At 40.4% G+C, this 20,150-nt stretch overlaps 1 protein-coding gene across 1 annotated transcript in view; it reads right to left on the bottom strand.

Moving 5' to 3' along the window:
• The window catches only part of LOC126473180 (cytochrome c oxidase assembly protein COX11, mitochondrial), a 35,653-nt gene that overhangs the window by 11,635 nt on the left and 3,868 nt on the right, over positions 1-20,150 (bottom strand). Inside the window, exon 3 of the mRNA XM_050100068.1 lies at positions 13,701-13,856. Coding sequence (XP_049956025.1) covers positions 13,701-13,856 — 156 coding nt within the window. The remainder of the gene's footprint in view (positions 1-13,700; positions 13,857-20,150) is intronic.

The following is a 20,150-nucleotide window of genomic DNA, read 5'->3' as shown; positions in this document are numbered from 1 at the left end:
TGCAATATTATAAACTTTTCTCTCTTCAAACCCACTGACTCTTCCAAAATTTCTGAATCTCAAAAAGTTCTGTATAACTGCATAGACCCATGTGGGAACAAAAAACTGTTCCATATTCTAATGTGAAGCTTACTCAGAGTCAAACCTAAAACACTTCTGGGTGACTTGGACATCCGGCAGCACTCCACAAACGTTTTAGGAGGTCTAAAGATGTAAGTCTGTTGATGTTAGTCGTTAGCAACTGAGTCCTAACTTTGTTCACTCGCATTCTTGCACAACATAATACATGGAAACTGCATAACTATATCAATGATATGCCCTTTTCTGATAGTGTTAGCAGCCTTTGTACAATGGATGATGGAGCTCCAGACTGAAAGTTTCTATTGGCTGCATTCTTATCTTTGGCTACTTGTGCAGAGTACTTCTGAATGTTAGCAGAGAGAGGAGGGAAGAACTGGCAAGTGAACAGTCAGTTGAATTGTGTTGTGTCAATAGTGTAACTGCTAAGGCCATCTGATTATGAAGTATTTTTGTGTTGCATTTGTTAACTGTAAAGAAAGTAAAGCTGTGCTCAACACAAAGGTTAGTTTGATCACTGCAGTACTTTATTAAGCATGGTGGTTCATTTGACTTCCTCCCACCTCTGAACCTACTTATAAAGCCAGTCAGAAGTGGACCTGCAGTTCAACATGTGCTGCAAAACACGGCAGAACTTGACTTTACATTTTTCTCATTGTTAGAGGTGAACATGTGACAAGTAACAAAAATAATCACACAACCAACAGGGGACCGAACCCATAATCTTTGGCTTTGTAGTCTGAAACTTAACCCACTGAGCCACATTTATATACAGTCCATTAATAAGTTATTCATCAAAAAGAAATTGCACTGAGCCAATGGAACAAATAACAGTGATCGAATTTGGTACAAGAAATAAACAAAGAAAATGCAATGTCATTATATGTTATTCATTATTTAAGTTACAAATAACTTATTCAGGGATACATTTGTTCGAATGATCTACTTATTTGAATAATTATACAGATTTAAATTTATTTCAATAATGCCCATCACTGCTTACCACAACATCTTGTACTTCCTTCTTCTTTCCGTTCATTGCAGTTAATGTTATCAATGGTAATGAGTCCTATTAGTACATTCACTTGCGATTTACACACAAAAGTCTACAGTGTGGCTGGATTGAAGTTTTTTTGTTAATTGCAAATAAATTTGATAGTTATAATCTGCTGTCAGACTCAAAAGACCACATGCAAGAATTATTTCATCAGCTACTCTTTCATGCAAAGCTAAATCTAGAAAAAGCCTAGGAATATATAAGATATAAAAAATAAGAAATATAAAACATAACATGAGTACCAGCCACACATAGCACAAAAATATTCTGATGTAAGTATCAATGTCAATATCTATACACCTAGGTACACAGTGAGTGCTGGTGATGACCTTGTTGTGTCCCTTATTTATACAAATAACTGAGGCCAGTAGATGGCACTAATGCTAGCTTGCATGAGTAACCAGTATTGTAAAATCAATAGCTCAAATGCAGTATGCATAGTCATAGTTTATATGGTGGAATGAGTATCTGACAATGAGATATTAACTGACATACAATATGTGGAAATAAAATCCATACTTAAAATCCATATTAAACATGTAAAGAGCAATAATAGAAAGCTCACAACCTGGCAAAGCAAATAACACACGGTTGTGTAAGAGTCAGAATAAAACATTTAAAATTAACATCACATCTATTAATCAGAACCTTTCACCATGACAAAGCAACTAAACATAAGTTTAAGTGTGAGGTAATTAACAAGACAATGACAATTAATTAAAACCTCGATAGTGAATAACGCATTCAAAATGGAATCTGACTGATGCTGCTATATGGCTTCTCTGTAAGAAGTTTTCATTTTCCTGTGGCAGTGCCTGTGGAAGAAGGCTCAGGCCACTGGTGGCTGGCGTATACAGCTGCATGCCAAGTTGCTGCAGCATGTGACATTGCTCAAACTGATAGGTTTCTGAATACATCACAATAAGCATTCAAGTTGAACTAATTCTGCTCATTCAGCAATAACCCTGGTCACCATTTTCTATATATGTAAATTTTCATTTCCTCCAGTAGGTTCAACACTCATCCTTTTTGTGCCTTCTGCAATACTTCCATATTATCCTCTACATTTCCTGCCACATGTTTTCCTTTATCCAAATGTGTATGGAATGTGCTATTACGAGGGTGATTCAAATGAAAACCTTAAATTTGTAATAACAAATCGAAATTTTGTGCCATTATCCTGTAAATTGGTAAGCACGCTACAAACAGCGTGCAGAATGGCCTGTAGGTGGCAGCATAGTGCAGATGCACACATACCGTCACAGTATCAGTATAAAGATGGCCGCCCGACTTGCGACTTGCACCAGGGAAGAACAGTGTTCTGTTATTCGGTTTTTGCATAGTGAAGGTGTGAAATCTATTGAAATTCATCGATGAATGAACGTTCAGTATGGTGATGCATGTTTGTCACAGCAGCATGTCTACGAATGGAGTAGGAAGTTCGCAAATGGTGTGACTTCAGTGGAAGATGCTCCTCGTCCAGGTCAGGCACAACGAGTTGTGACTCCACAGAACATAGCAGCATCTGAAGCCATAGTGAAGGAAAACCGCCGAGTGACACTGAATGACACTGCGCCATGTTTACAGATTAGTCATGGGTGCCACGTCAGGTGATTCCTGAAATGAGAGAACGACGTGTTGATGCTTGGGAAGAACTTCTTCGGTGCTTTGAACAAGAAGGTGATGGTTTCCTTGCAAGAATCGTTACTGGGGACGAAACCTGGGTTCACTTCCACCTACCAGAAATGAAGAGGGCGAGCAAGGAATGGCGCCATTCCTCATCACCAAAACCAAAGAAGTTTCGAACAGAACCATCAGCAGGGAAGGTTATGCTGACTCTTTTGGGATGAAAAAGGCGTCATTTTGGAGCATTAACATGCCTAGAGGGACCACTGTCACCAGTGCATCATACACAGATCTCCTAAAAAAATCATCTGCGGCTTGCAATCAAATCAAAGCGACGTGGATTGCTGTCAGCAGGTGTCCTTTTGCAACATGACAATGCAAGGCCCCACACTGCCCGTATAACAGTTGCAATAATCACAGACCTGCATTTGGAGTGTCTTTCTCATCCACCATACTCACCAGACCTTACCCCAAGTGATTTCCATATGTTTGGACCACTCAAAGATGCAATGGGAGGAAAGAAGTTCCGTTCTGATGAAGAGGTACGCCATGCGGTGCACGAGTGGTTGCGCGGACTACCAAAAGAATTTTTTTTCTAAAGGAATTTAGGCATTTTGTAAGCACTGGAGGACTTGCATTGAGCGTGAGGGAGAATATGTTGAAAAGTGATACAACTTTGTACCACTTCTGCACAATAAATAGTACTTAGAAAAATATTTAAGGTTTTCATTTGACTCATCCTTGTATTTTGGCTACATATATGCTCTCTAAAATCTTTCTTGAAATTCCTTCCCACATTACCAATATGAAACTTTTCACAGTACGAGCAGTTGATCTTACAGACACTGGATTCTAAATATTTGTTGCTGTTGTTGTCAAACTTTGGGGCATAGTCTAGAACCAACTGTACTTTTCATTTTCATGAAAGTTTGTGCAATTCTGTCAGAAAATGCATTATTTAAAGCCATGATCAAAAGGTTGCTAAAACTACCACTCACCCATAACCAGGGCAAATGGATGCAAGTACTGTAATGTCACAAATCTTTATGACAAGCTAAAGTCACAAATACATATCAACAAGGGGACAGCAGCTCCAGAGAGCAAGTGGTTTGTTGCTGTCATCCAACAGGGCATTTTCCAACAGAATTAAACAAGCCTACAGAAAAATGAAAATAAAAATTGGATTTCAAACAAAAGAGCAGTTGGTTCTAAGCTACAGCACACAGTTGGCAATCTACAGCAACAAATATTTAGAATTTCAAGACTCATTTTAGAGAACATACATATAACCAAAATTAAGAGTACATTCCATACACATCTGAATAATGAAAAACATATGGCAGGAAACATAGAGGATAATATGGAAGTGTTGCAGAATGCATGAAGACAATTGTTGAAGCTATGGAGGAAATGGAAATTTACGTACATAGGAAACAACAACCGTGATTACTACTAAATGAACAGAGTGAGTTTAACTTGAATGCTTATTGCGATATATTCAGAAAAACCTACTCTTCTGAGCAGCGCCACATGCCACAGCAACTTGGTGTGCAGCCATATCCACCAGCCACTAACAGTGAGGAGACTGGGCCACCTCCTGCAAGCACCACCATAGAAAAACAAAAATTTCTTGCAGAGAAGCTACGAGGTGGAGCCAGTCAGCTTCCACACTGAATATGTTACTGACAATTGAGGTATTAATTAACAGTCATAGTCTTGTTAATTATCTTATACTTATGATTACAGTTAATTGTTTTGTCATGGTGAAGGGTTTCAATTAATATATGTGAAGTTAAGCTTATAAACTTTTTATTCTGACTGTTACAATCTTGCATGTTATTTACTTTTACTCTTTACAAGTTTTATGCAGATTTTAAGTATGGATTTTATTCCCACATACTGCATGTCAGTTTATGTTTTATTGTCGGATGCTCATTTTTCCATAGGAACTGATGTTAATTAATGACTACATATATTGCATATTAACTGCTGAATTTACAATATTGGCTACTAAATTACACTAGCATCAGTGCCCTCTACTGGCCTCAGCTACTTGCATAAATACAGGAAGGACCCGGGCCATCACCAACACTCACTACGTGTCTAGGTTTTTGTTTTTGTTTTGCTTTAGGGTGCAAAAAACAACTGGGGTCATACTCGCCCAAGTCAAAACTATAGAACATGAACACCGAGAGGAGTTAAACGATTATATGTTAGTCCCAATGGACAGAATAGGAGACGCCTAAAAACAGGCACGTGGAAAAAGGGCTAAAAAAACACCATGCAGAAATGGACTTCCAAAACTAAAAATGAAATGGTCTTTGCCATATTGCTTCAGAGGATAAAAAGTAAAATGCGGTCAACAGCCTGTGCGTCACTCGCTAAAACGGCTGATAATCAGACGGCAAACCAAAGCTGGGACATAAAAAAAAGGGCATTCCATCAGGAAATGGCGGACAGTTAAAATTTGGGCACAGTATGTACAAAGTGGTGTGGAAGCACCACTTAACAAATGACAATGGCTAAAAAGGCAGTGCCCAATACGCAGCTGAGTTAAAATAATCTCCTCCCAGCGGGAGGGCCGAGAGGTCGTCCAAGGTACCGGGAGAGGCTTAATGAGCCGAAGCTTATTTCCATGAAGCGGGGACCATTGGTGATGCCAAAGGGACACCACCTCCTAACAGACAGAAACGCAGAGATCATCAAAGGGAATACATGTACTGATCATCAAAGGGAATACATGTACTCGTGGGCTGAGGTACGAGGACTGCAGCCTTGGCAGCGGTGTCAGCAGCCTCATTTCCTGGCAGACCGACATGACCAGGGACCCACAGAAACATGACACTTGTTCCATGACGAGTGAGCAAGTGACAGTTTTCCTGGACCCGCTGCACTAAGGGATGAGCAGTGTACAGCACATGTAGACTTTGGAGGGCACTGAGTGAGTCTGAGCAGATGACACAATTGGGAAGGCTGTGTTGCCGGATGTACTCTGTGGGCTGATACAAGGCGAAGAGCTCAGCTGTGAATACTGAGGAAAGTGCCGGAATCTGATATTGAAAGACATGGGTGCCAATGACGAAGGCATACCCGACCCCATGGTCAGTCTGAGAGCCATCAGTGTAGACAAAGCTACTATAGCGAAGTTCCATGTGAAGGTCGTGAAACTGGAGGCAATAGACCAAGGCTGGAGTAGTGTCCTTAGGAAGCGAATGAAGGCCAAGGTTGACATGGGCCGCTTCACGAAGCCAAGGTGGTTAAGGGTTCACACTCGCCAGGAAAGTTGCAGGTAGTGTGAAGTTAAGCCACCGTAGCAAGTGGCGAAAGCATATTCCAGGAGGTAACAGAGAAGAGGGACAAGCCCCATACTGACATCAAAGGATTATCAAAGGAGGAGGCATAGGAGGAGCGGCCATGCATGGCAGACAAATGCCATGAATACCTGCTGAGGAGAAAGTCACAGTGGTAGTTCAGCAGCTTCAGCATACACACACCAACCGGGCTAGTGTAAAAGGTGCCTGTGGCCACATGGATGCCACGATGGTGAATAATGTTGAGACGGCATAAAAGGGATGAGTGTGCAGATACATAAACGAAACACCAATAGTCGAGTTTCGTGGACAAGGGACCGGTACAAACGAAGGAGTGTGGTCTGATTGGCACCGCAGGAAGTACCATTGAGGACACGTAGGAGATTGAGGGACCGCATACAGCGGGCTGCCAGATAAGACATAAGGGAGGACCAAGAGAGTTTCCTTTTGAGCATGAGCCCCAGAAATTTCATAGTTTCAACAAACAAAAGGGCAACAGGCCCAAGATGTAGAGATGGTGGGAGAAACCATTTGCACTGCCAGAAATTTATACACATGGTTTTTTCAGAGGAAAAGCGAAAGCCATTGTCGATGCTCCATGAGTAAAGACAATCTAGACAGCGCCGAAGACGCCGCTCAGTGAGACAGGTCCGTGGAGAACTGGAATAGATAGATGTCGAGACTCGAGCCACCACACCAGCCGGGCATGAATCATACGTACCATCACCTTGCAAATGCAGCTGGTTAGAGAAATGGGGTGGAAGCTAGAAGGAAGGTTTTTGTCCTTACCGGGGTATGGGTATGACAGTGGCTTCACACCTGCATCCAAGAAATGTGCCCTCTACCGAGATGCGGTTGTACACGTTGAGCAGGAAGTGCTTGACTGCAAGAGAAAAGTGCTGCAACACCCAAATGCGAATGGCATCTGGCCCTGGGGTGGAGGATCAGGATGAACTGAGAGCATGATCTATCTCTCCCATAGTAAAGACGGCATTGTAGCACCCATAATTCAGAAAAGAGAAGGGCATCGCCTGAGCCGCCTCCACTTGTTTCCGATGGAGGAAGGCAGGGTGATAGTGGGAAGAGCTCGAAACTTCCGCAAAAAGGTGGCCCAAGGTGTTGGAGATAGCAATAGGGTCCACAATGACATCGTCAGCGACTGTCAGGCCAGAAATTTGGCAATGGATCTTGGTTCCACAGAGACATCAGAGGTTGGCCCACACAGCATAGGAAGGTGTGGAACTGTTAAAAGAACTAATGAATGAAATCCAACTAGTTCTTTTGCTATACCGAAGAACACGACGACACTCTGCATGCATCTGTTTATAATGAATGCAGTTTGCCAGTGTAGGGTGGTGGTTAAAAACGCGGAGAGCACGTCTATGTCGTGGCATGCCTCAGTCCTTCAAGGGACTGGGACATGACGTGGTAGAGAAGAAGTGTGGGGAATGGAACGTTCTGCAGCAGTAAGGATAACATTTGTGAGATATTTGACCTGGGCATCACAACTGGGGAAATCTTGTTCGAATGTCACCAGGGCAGAATAAAGCTGACAGTCAGCCCTAGGAAGCTGCCATTTAGACGTGCATCCAGATGGAGTAGGGGTCAGCAAATGGGTAGCACACAGGAAATGGTTGCTTGAGTAGGTGTCAGAAAGAACAGACCACTCACGATGATGGGCGAGCTCGGCAATGCAGAGGTACAGGTCCAAATGCGAATAGGTGTGCAAGGAGTCGGAAAGGAAAGCGTGTGCTCCAGTGTTAAGGCAGAAAAAGTTAAGTTGGTTGAGAAGGTCAGCCAAGAGGACACCTGTCTGACAGAGAGAACCCCAAATAGGATGATGTGCATTAAAGTCACTGAGTGGCAAAACTGGGGGGGAGGCAGCTGCCCAATAAGTTGAAGAAAGTCTGCCCTGGTGACAGCGAATGATGGAGGGACATAAATGGTACAGAGGGAAAAAGACAGGTGGGGAAGGAAAAGGCAAACTGAACAGCTTGAAGATGGGCGGTCAGCGAGATGGGTTGACTACGAATGTCATCTCATATGAGCAGCACAATGCCCCCATGAGAGGGAATGCCGACCTCAGGGGGAAGGTCAAAGTGAATCGGTAAGAAATGTGACAGCTCAAAGTGGTCGTGAGGGTGCAATTTCATTTCCTGAAGGCAGAATACAAGGGGATGCTGCGACACTAGAAGCAGTCGTAATTCCTCTTTATGAGACTGAAGGCTTCGAACATTCCATTGGAGGAGAGTCATGATGAAGAGATGTGGGGGTGTCACCTCTGCGGCTGCCAAGTGACAGCTGGGGAAGAGGCGCAACTACAGAGCACAGAATCAGGAGGATCCTGGTCCATGGGGTCCACAGAAGCATCAGCTTGCTTGTGCAGTCAGTCTGTGGAGTCCAACACCAAAAAACGATTGGCACTAGATAAGGCACCTTTCTTTTTCTTTACCTGGATCTCTTGGACAGCTCGCCCATCAAGATACATGGGACACTCTCGAAAGGAGGCGGCATGGCCGCCAGTTTAGTTCATACAGCATGAAGAAGGAGGTGGACTATCACTCCTGTGTGCAACCCTACCACAGGTGACACATTTGGCTGGGTGTCGACAAGATGTTCTAGTGTGATCAAAATGATGACACTGGTAGTAACACATTGGGTTCGGAATGTATGGCCAGATGCTGATAATTTCATGGCCTGCTTTGAGCTCGAATGGAAGCACCACTCAATCGAAGGTGAGAATGAGAGTGTGGGTAGGAACTAAGGAGAAATGTACCTTTTTCATTACATGATGAATGGCAATGACACCCTGATTGGAGAGGTCAGACTGCATTTTGGCCTTGGTTAGATCATCGAGCAGCCTGGTGGAAATTATACCACAGGAAGAATTAAAAGTTCTGTGGGCCTCGACACAAACAGGATAACCGTGGTGAAGTGAGGCAGCAAGCGGTAGTTGTGCTTGAGAATCAGAAGTGGTCTCCAAATGCAAAGTGTCATTCCATAAACAAGAACAGGATTTCACAGGGCCAGCAATTGCATCCACACCTTTCTGAATAATAAACGGCTTTACCGTGGCGAAGGAGTGACCACCTTCACAATGTGAGACCACGAGGAACCGTGGTGCAGCAGGAACGGTCTTTGAATCATTAGCCTCGTTGCATTTATGTTTTGTAGAAGTTGAATTGGAAGATGATCGACTCATCGCGAGCAGATCCCCCATCGTCTCCGATGGTGCGCTCCTTCCAACTGGGGGCCTCCTTCAAAGGGGGTGCACCCGCCTTCGGTGATTGTTCACACCTTGGGTCACACCTCCCGAACACCTGATGGAGGGACCAATCGGCCGTCTGGGAAGGTTACAGCTCAGGCAATCACACCCCCCCCCCCCCCCCCCTGGGCCTGGCCTGTACCAAGGGGTACCCGCGAACCCTACCTGTCAGCCTGGTGTAGCGGGACTTTGAATTTCGCCGCACTGCACTCGTTCCCTCAGACATGAATTGTGCCATTGCAGCGGTATGAGCGCTCGACAGCAGAGAAAATACTAAAATTGTAACTCTTTTTTGTTTTTCTATCCGTTTCTTGATTGTCTCTTGATAGCCGAAGCTTAAGGCAAACGTGATCTGATGAAGACGTTAAAAAAACTTATTAGCTAGTCTTGATCTGATTTTAATGTGTAGACATATTGTGGAAGTTGTTAAGAAATTCGGAGGATGGAAATAGCAAAGTAAATTAAATTGCATACAGTATCAAGATAATTGGTATAAATTAGTGATTCCTGGACGATTGCAAGATTTTGGAGCAGACTTTTCACGCCGAAATGAAGGAGATTTTTGAAGACCTGGACGCCGCACGAAAGAACACAAGTTAACCTGGTAAAGGATGAACTCTTATCTACGCCACTTCCCCCTGTCAGTTACATTTTCTTATTCTCTGTTTCTTTTCAATAATTTTTGTAGTGGAAATTGGTTTAACTTTTGCTCAAAAATGCCACAAGGACCACCCCAACTATAGCTTTTCTGTAATACGAAGTCCGATCTGCATTTCTTTCTTTCTTTCTTTCCCTTTTTTCACGGTCATTAACGATTTTAAAAAAAAATCATTTTCACTTACGATTTCTTCCCACATTTTCAACCTTTTTTCTTTTTCTTTTCTTCTCTTTTCTTTTTTTACTAAGCACTACACTGGGGCAGGGAATTACGCATTACCCGGTCAACAGTTATGTGTCAGACGCGTGGACTGGCTGTCAGGAGTGCACAGGGAGAAAGAAGAAAAAAAGAGGATCCTCAAATGTTGATTAGAGGAATGGGAGGAGAAGGGAAAGAAAGAAAGGAAAAGGGAGCGAGAAACAAGGGTGAGACTGTTCACACGTCACCAACAGAATGCAGGACATTCCCAAGAACCCAGACATGTTCCCCAAGGGAGGGGAAAAAGAATAGCAAGAGGATAGACATGCAGCATGGAAGGGAATAAATGCTGCTCCATGGTAGCCAACTACGAACCCACTAAAGAGTGGTGAGCCTCCTGCGAGAACGTGCCTAGGTGTATAGATAACACGTTGATACTTAAATCAGAATAATTTTATGGTATGTAGGGGGGTATGCATGGCTGTTAAACATGTTATTTTTTTGTTATATCTTATATATTCCTAGACCTTCCGTAGATTTAGCTTCAGCTTATTTTGTCACCCAATCATTTTTCTATTTGTAAGAGATCTGAAGATGGCAATAGCCACACCAGTAATTGTGTATTGTACACTTATATTTTGGAAAGAGCTTCTATTTGCAGCAAAAACTGTACACTGTATATTTTCATATTACGAAAGTACAAATATGAATCCCACCAAATACAGCACGGAGCTTCCACAGCACTGAAATTGATATTGAGACAGGCTTTTGTCAGCCAGTTATAGCACATGTCACATGATCTCGCCAGACTATGACAGCAGATATTCAGAACATAGGACATGTGATGCAATCAGCGAATAGCAACATCATTGTTAAGTTGCATGAAAACACAAATAGGAAAAGTTAATTGTTTAAATTAATAAGTACACAGTATACCTATAAGAAAAGCTAAGTTTTCACATATAATATTGGTCATCAAAAATTTTTTGCTGTTTTTTTCCAAGAGTGTGGTTAGGTAGGATCGTAAAAGCACAGCTAAAATTGCATCAGCTGAACGTTTCTGACAAGCACGATTATAAATTTCACTGCTATGCACCAAACATTTCGTGGGTTACTTGGCTGAACACAGGTTCTGCCGAGCACTCCCACTTTTCCATAGATATGCCAATTACGTGTGAAATTGCTCAAGAACTCACCTCACATTTCCTTTAAGATAGTTATACTTTTTGCCACCGTTCTTACATAATTTGTAATCTATGAAAGAACTAAAACCAATATGAAAAACTAAGCTTGAAGCTTGATCTACCAAACACTAAAGTGCTAGTAAAATTTTAAATAGTGGCATAAATCGCTAGTCTTCTGGGTCTGAAATTTTTCTGAGTGGCTGATCGTCACAGTGTTAAGTTTTGAATTAGAGTCAAACACTCCGCATTTTAAGACATTCATTTTTGAAAGTAACATAGTCTTCATCCTAAAACCTTTGATACATTTTGCAGTTGACCAATGCCTGTGTGAAAACTGTGTTTTGTTGACGTAATGGCGCATTTTCTTTGCAACTGATGTTTTATTTTAGTGTTATTCTCTTGTTTACATTTTACTGCTACAGTATTAGTCTGCAGTAGTGGGCTAAAGCAAAATACTTTGTTATCATATTGGTTCTTACCAGTCAAAATTACAAAAACTTAGCTGAAAATTAAAACTATGAAAAATTCCAAGGATTCTAAAAAATTCCCGGGTTTTTCCCAGGGTGTACACACCCTGTTATATTATTTTTAGTTTTATGCCAATCACTACACAGTTTCTGTGTAATAAATGGACAAGTGCTCACACTTGACAAGGATGAGAAAAGCTAATCTGGCATTATCTTGTTGAATACATCATCTAAATGTCTACTTTGTATATTCTAGAGAAATCCCGATGATGCTCAGCCAAGAGAGTTGGGCAGAATTTATTACAAGCATCTGTCCACCATACTGCATATTACACACTCTTGCAGATCTTTATCTCTTACTCTGGTGCAGCAATCATGAGTCTTCTATTATATACAAACAGTTAAGGAAGCCTGTTTGTGTGGCCATCCTCCGCAGCAAGCATATAAATACTTCTAAACTGCCTTTTCCTGCTGCTAATTATTTTATTTAATCCATACGCATTTCGCCTTCTTCTGTTTTAAGGCATCATCATTGGGATCTATAATGATACGGTTTTGTTAGTTATAGATTATCAAAGAGTTCACTTTGCGATTTTTTGTAAAAATGTAATTACTTGCGATTTGCTGATCTGTGTTTCCTCACACGTGGTCTCGAGGTCGCAGTACCACTTTTTATCACTGTTCTATATTCACCTCTTCGTGTTTTCGCCCTCCACACACTGTTCACCATGTTTCTCACTCTTTTTTGTGGTGGACTATCGTTCTTCTGTCACTCGATACAACTATTTCATCGTACACTTCTTTTCACAGCGTAAATATTGCGACTCCATTATGTGTTTCATTGTCTTTGGTATGTTTACCAATGTGTCGCCAACCTAACAAAGTATATGTTCATCACTAACTTCTGTTTATGCTGTTAATACCGTGTGTGTGTGTGTGTGTGTGTGTGTGTGTGTGTGTGTGTGTGTGTGTGTGTGAGAGAGAGAGAGAGAGAGAGAGAGAGAGAGAGAGAGAGAGAGAGGGGGGGGGGGGATAGAGCCGATGGTGAACAGTGTGTGGAGGGAGAAAACACAAAGAGGTGAATATAGAACAGTGATAACAGTGGTAGTGCAACCTCCAGACCAGATGTGAGGAAATGCAGATCAGTAAATCGTAAGTAATTACATTTTTTACAAAAAAATCACGAAGTGAACTGTTTGATAATCTATAACTAACAAAACTGCATCATTATAGATCCCACTGATGATGCCTTAAAACAGCAGAAGGCGAAACACGTATGGATTAAATAAAATAAATAGCAGCAGGAAAAGGCAGTTTGATTTGCAAAACAAGTAGTTACGGAAGCTGTCAAAATATTGCTTAAATGAAAAAAAGAATCTATCTGAAAACTAAAAATCCAAATACAAAAGTCTTGGTTCACCTACTAAACCACGTTATCTTTATTTTACTTTACAATGTTTAAGATCATTGGCATTAGCCCAGCATATTTTGAAATTTTCTTCTAGTTTCCAAGAAATTACTTTGCAGTCAGCTTGGGCCCTGGATTTTTTCCTGCCATCTTTTGTGTGTAATTTCTGTTGTTGTTCATTATAACCATTACTTTTTGCATTATTTTGTTCAATTATCTTTCAAAGGAAATTTTCAAAATAAACATGTTTATTTAATGTCTAGTTTTGTGCTTTTATATCATTAAATTTGTTGATTCAGCTGGTGATTTGTATAATTCTCTTCTTCATTGTGTTTGTGTATGTGCGAGAGAGTGAATATGTATTGCAATAAATTATCTTACATGGTAACTGACCAGAATACATAATCACAAACTAAATTTAAAGACATACCCACAAGCAATATATTACCTTTATTTCATTCTGTTGTGGTTTGAAGTTCCACCTCATGCTTGCTCCCAAGTCTGCATTGAATTTCACTTTAACGACTCTGTCAGACTTCTTCTCCATATTTTCAATTTTCCCTGTATCATCATGTTTACTGACAGTTCCACCATAGCTGTATGCCTGAAATAAAATGGAAACTTGTACTTCTCAAATTTATGTATTCATTCAGCAGTTTTTCAGTGGATGCTGAATCTGACAGCTATACACTAATAATCTGTACAAGAAAATGTTTGTAATTCAAACAATGTGCTGAAATAAAATTTAAACAAGTAACGCCGCCAGTCGCTGGAAACACTGAATCTGTAACTGTGCATGCATCATTTGTATAATGATTTTAGAATATGATTACATTTGTTGATTTTTGTTGTCCTTTGGAAGATATACCATCACAGAAGGATATCAGAATATTAGCTCTTGCTTGCACTGTAATACTACAGTATGGATGACTTGATGCTATTACAAGGAAATCCCACACAACTAGAAATTGATATTCTAGTAAAACCAAGCTTGTGTGTGCAACTGTAATAATGTACTTTCAGCTAGTCTCCCTCAGTATGTTTCTCACATATCATGAGCTCCAATGAAATTTCTAAGAAATAAAACTGCAGATAAAACATCTATGTTTGAGTAGCTGAATGTGAAACCACAGCACAATACACAAATACAAATCAAAATTACATACTGCCTGTCAATATCATGAATCACTCCAAAAGAAAAGAAAATTTAGTTCCAACAATTAAGTTTTCATAACAATGAGTTTCAATAATATAGCAGATCGGTATATGCAACACCTGTGTCAACAGCAGCAAAGGAAGAACACAAAAATGCACAAGCTGTTCTACAGGCAAGGAAATCAGTTGTGTCCTTTAAAATAAACCATTCTAATATTTGCCTTATGCAGAAAGCACTGAAAATCTAGATCATAATTTTAACCCTCGCCCTTACAAATAAGAGTCCAGTATGGTAACCACTGCATAATCTAGCTTAGTAACACCTTCAGAGATAAAATAATTTGTTTGACAACCACGTACTTGGTGTCTAGATTGTTCGAGGGAACTTTTATTGTCATGTTCATGAATAATATGAGAAATATAGCTGACAATAAAAATTACCTCAGGTCTCAAGGAAAGCCTAGACGTTTATACCAGCAGCTTGAAATAAGCTGGAGTTCTGGGTTTCAAGCCTAGTTCGCCACAAAATCTAATTTTCAACACAACATTCTCTACATCGTATGTTCAGAATTTCAAAATGGATTTCAAATATGTCATTAATTCCATTCATTTTATTTGGAGAACTCAATTTGTTCAGTCTTATATAGTGTTATAAGGCTGTGCATCAAAGCCCACTCAGAGGAGAAATGTATTGGAAAGTTGTGCAGCAAAATTAATGAGAACACCAAATACTGATTCCACATGGCATACTGTGATTAAAACTACTTTGTGACTGATAGAATGCTGAGGCAGTTAGCAATGTTGCCAGTGTGCAGCAAGCCACACTTCACAAAGCACAGCATATACTTAACAAAGCAGGCAGCACACCTAGTGTGTGGTGCTCGAGAAAGAACTACAATTGGATGGTGACTACCCCCCCATCACACAGCTAGCTAAAATGTAATCGCAAAGTAATTTTAATCAGAGTATAGTAAGGAAGTGAATGGGAGGCAATGGTGAAGAACTGGATTTGGAGTGCTCAGCAAGTTGATGATGTGTATGATGAAATTATTAAAAGTGCATAACTATGTTTTATTCCGAAAGGGTAGTAATTCTGTAAATACTAGCAGTTCCACTTCACTGTAATGTATTCGCTATTTGCATATTTTGCCAATCTCGTTCCAAATGATTAGTGCAGAGAGTATTATATTCATATGTTTCACATTTTAGATTTTCTGACTTGTTCCATACCCATGAGAACTGTCACGTTTTTGAACCTATGGAACGAAAACTGAATTTAATCTAACCCTTAGCCAAAACAAACAAGGAATAATTTGATTAAAACAAATTAAAATATGTACATTGACAGTTTAAAACTATGGACACTGGCTTATAAACTGAAATTGACACAAACATACTCCGATGGTATTAATGTTGCAAGGCTATGTTAAAAAAGATAATGGGCAAGTAAACCAGTTACTGAACTTTTGTCAAAATATAAAATACAATATTACGTCCATTAATCTGCATGGCATAAGCACTGCACATGGTGGGTTTTCTTACAGAAGAAGGACCCGATGTGTGTCAAAAAGACAGTACACTATCTGGAAGAGGGTTAAAATTACATCCTCCTGCCTTAGTGCAGGAGGAAGGATTGCCGTGGCTGGATTCATCAACTGCAGCTTGTTCTCCCTAAATTTCAGTCAGTCTTCCTCCTGTTGGCACATGATAGATATGTGACAACATGAGTTCTGCAGGATTTCCCCTTTAAATATCCTGGCAGCTAACAGAATGATACCACCTTCCCTCCTCCTTTGTAAGTGGAGAAGGTCATCTTAGGTAGCCTAGATATGTTTACCTGGTGCATACGGGTGTTGGTGGTGGTTTTGTTGTTGTTGAGGGCTTTAGTCCAAAGACTGGTTTGATGAAGATCTCCAGGCTAGTCTGTCCTTTGTAAACTTTTTTCATTTTTGTATAATTATTGCAACTTATATCCATTTGATTCTCTTACTATAATCACGGCTTTGTCTCCTTTTACAATTTTAACCCAGCACATACTCCTAAATTACCAAGTTGATTATTCCTTGATCCCTCAGGATGTATACGATCAAGCAATCAATTTCTTTTTAGTCGGGTTGTACCTTAAATTCCTTTTCTCCCAATTCAGTCCTGTAGCTCCTTGTCATTCACTATCTGATCTACATGTTTAATCTTCAGTATTCTCCTGCAAAACCACATCCAAAAAACTTCCACTTTCTTCTAGTCTGAATGTTCATCACCCATATTTAACTTCTTTACAGGTACAAACCAACAAAATCATTTACTACTTTTAGTGCCCGATTTCGTAATTAATTTCCTATGAAGTTGATTACATTCCATTACCTTGTTTTACATTGTTTGATATTCATCTTACAATTGCTTAAATGTACTATCATTCTCTCAAATATTCTTCCAAGTCCTCTGTCCTCTCTGATGGAACTACAATGTTATCCCCAAATCTAAAATTCATTTTCTGCTCCTTGAACTTTAATTCCCTTTCCAGATTTCTTCTTGGTTCATTTACTACTTGCCCAAGGTACAGACTGAAAAACAGCAGGTAGAAGCTACAACACTGCCTCCCTTTCATATACAGTGTGTTACAAAAATGTACGGCCAAACTTTCAGGAAACATTCCTCACACACAAATAAAGAAAAGATGTTATGTGGAGATGTGTCTGGAAACGCCTAATCTCCATGTTAGAGCTCATTTTAGTTTCGTCAGTATGTACTGTACTTCCTCGATTCACCGCCATGATTTCATACGGGATACTCTACCTGTGCTGCTAGAACATGTGCCTTTACATGTACGACACAACATGTGGTTCATGCACGATGGAGCTCCTGCACATTTCAGTCGAAGCATTCGCACGCTTCTCACCAACAGATTCGGTGACCGATGGATTGGTAAAGGCGGACCAATTCCATGGCCTCCACGCTCTCCTGACCTCAACCCTCTTGACTTTCATTTATGGGGGCATTTGAAAGCTCTTGTCTACGCAACCCCGGTACCAAATGTAGGGACTCTTCGTGCTCGTATTGTGGACGGCTGTGATACAATACGCCATTCTCCAGGGCTGCGTCAGCGCATCAGGGATTCCATGCGACGGAGGGTGGGTGCATGTATCCTCACTAACGGAAGACATTTCGAACATTTCCTGTAACAAAGTGTTTGAAGTCACGCTGGTACGTTCTGTTGCTGTGTGTTTCCATTCCATGATTAATGTGATTTGAAGAGAAGTAATAAAATGAGCTCTAACATGGAAAGTAAGCGTTTCCGGACACATGTCCACATAACATATTTTCTTTCTTTGTGTGTGAGGAATGTTTCCTGAAAGTTTGACCGTACCTTTTTGTAACACCCTGTATTAAGACTCTTGTAACTTCAGTTGGGTTTCTAGTCAAGTTGTAGGTAACCTTTCACTTGCTGTATCTTGTCTTCATTTCCATCAGAATTTCCAAAGAATTTATTCCAGCCAACACTGACAAACGGTTCCTCTAAATCTAAAAATGCTATAAATATTGGCTTACCTTTATCCAGTCTATTTTCTGAGGTACGTTATAGGGTAAAATATAGGTCAATGTGTTCCCACATTTCTCCAGAACCCAAACTGACCTCTCCTGAGGTCAGCTTCTACATCTTTCTATTTTTCTGTGAATAATCATGTCAGTGCCATGCAATCATGGCTTTTTTTTTAAATGAATCAAACAATGGAAAATCCAGAATGGAATGTAACAATATTATGAGAAGTTAAGTTGCTACTCACCATATTGCGGAGGCCCTGAGTCGCAGATAGGCACAACAAAAGGACTTTCACAATTATAGCTTTCGGCCATTAAGCGCTCTGTCAACAATAGACACACATGCACGTGCACGCACACAACTGCCATCTCAGACAAATGAACCCGCAGTGTGGTTCCAGTTGCCTGAGACTGCAGTAGTGTGTGCGAGTTGCATTTGCACACGTGCAGCAGGTAGAAGCTACAACACTGCTTCACACCCTTCTCAATTACTGCCTGTGTGTGTGTGTGGGGGGGGGGGGGGTTATTTTTTATTTTTTTAAATTTTTTTTACAGGCCTTAATGGCCAAAAGCTATAATTGTGAGAGACTTTTTGTTGTGCCTATCTGCGACTCTGAGTCTCCCCTTCTTTAAAGGGACTGTTTGATACTGTTGATATTGTCACATTTGTCAGAACATGCCTTCTTTGAAACTGGTATTGTAACATTCTTTAATGGTATTCCACCTGTCTTATATCATGCATACGAGGTAGAATAGCTTTGTCTTGGTATGTTCTTCCAAGAATCTCAATAATTCAGAGGGAATCTTGCTTTGATTTAGGTCTTTCAGTGCTCTGTCAAATCCTTTCGAAGTAACTTACCTCCCTTCTCACCTTCTTCTGCTTCCGTATCTCTTTTCATAATATTGTTCCCAAGTTCCGGCATCCAGGTAGTAAGTATAAACGAGAAATTTTAAGGCACAATAGCACTTCTTCCACTGCAGTGCCTCAAAATCACACAAAATTCTACGCCATCAAGTGAGCAAATCTTGATGCACCTTCACAGAATGCCACAGTACAACAATGCTTATACTGACTGGTGTGAATTTAGTTACGATGCTAAGCTAAAATATTACAACATGGACTTAAAAACATAGTCTGGAGTACAGTTGTTTCTATGTTTCCTTATGGACAAGGTGGGGAAGGATTTAACCCTCAGCTAGGAATGTAATGTGTCTGCACCAGGACCTCAAATACTTCCAGTTCTCAGTGTCAATTGATGGAGTTTCACTACACTGTAGAGCAAGCATAGATATGTAGAATGCCAGTGACTGCAAGAGTGAGAATATGCTGTACACAATTCAAACAATGGGTACCTCCCACTCTACAGCAACTGGTAGTTTACTGGCCTCCAGTGCCTGGGTCTTGGGTTGATGCAATTTGCTTCAGTGACTAATTGCTCATAATAAACAGTATCCGCAATTTTCAAATATGTTGGTCTAGCTGTACCATAAACTTGGCATCAATTATCAAGCCTCACCCACATAAAGATTATGTAGAACTGGAGTATTTGTTCTCAAACACATATCCATGAGTGGCATAATTTGGGTGGAGTGACCACCTAAGATTAAGAGCAAAAAATGAAGCTCACAAATCTAATCAAATTTTAAAACAGTGGTTTCACCTACATGTATATCCTATAAGCAGCTGTCAATTCCATGACAGAGGGTACTCTGTGAAGTATTATTAGGTAAAAAATTAAACAGCAATGCCTACAATTTACGAACAAACTTCCCTTACGTCAGTTTAAAACCTGTTCTATCTGTCGAAACCTAGAATCATCATGTTATTAGTTGTAACTGACAAATAGACTGGTGAAACAGCACATCATAATAAAATTGTGCACAAACTATGAGCTCTCTTCTGCTGACTGATGTGGACAATATATGATTAATTGTTACTATGAACATAGTTACACCTGAGACTTGAAAAACATTATCATTTCTTTGTTTGTTATCTCTGTCCAACTATCAATGTCATGGTGCCCAACAAACTGTTTGAAAAGGAATGATGTTATGAAGATAACCCATTACAGAAAAAATTCTCAGCTATCATAATGAAGTCCCACAAAGGAACCTTTCAACTTGGATTTAAATACTTGGGGTTTGTCATTCCATTTCTTCAGTTCCAGTGGCAAACATAAGAAAATGAAACCTGTTGAATAGTGCA

Source organism: Schistocerca serialis, chromosome 4 (assembly GCF_023864345.2).
Source record: "Schistocerca serialis cubense isolate TAMUIC-IGC-003099 chromosome 4, iqSchSeri2.2, whole genome shotgun sequence".
Lineage (NCBI taxonomy): Eukaryota > Metazoa > Arthropoda > Insecta > Orthoptera > Acrididae > Schistocerca > Schistocerca serialis.
The sequence above is the reverse complement of the archived record's forward strand: the minus strand, read 5'-3'. Positions and strand labels throughout refer to the sequence as shown.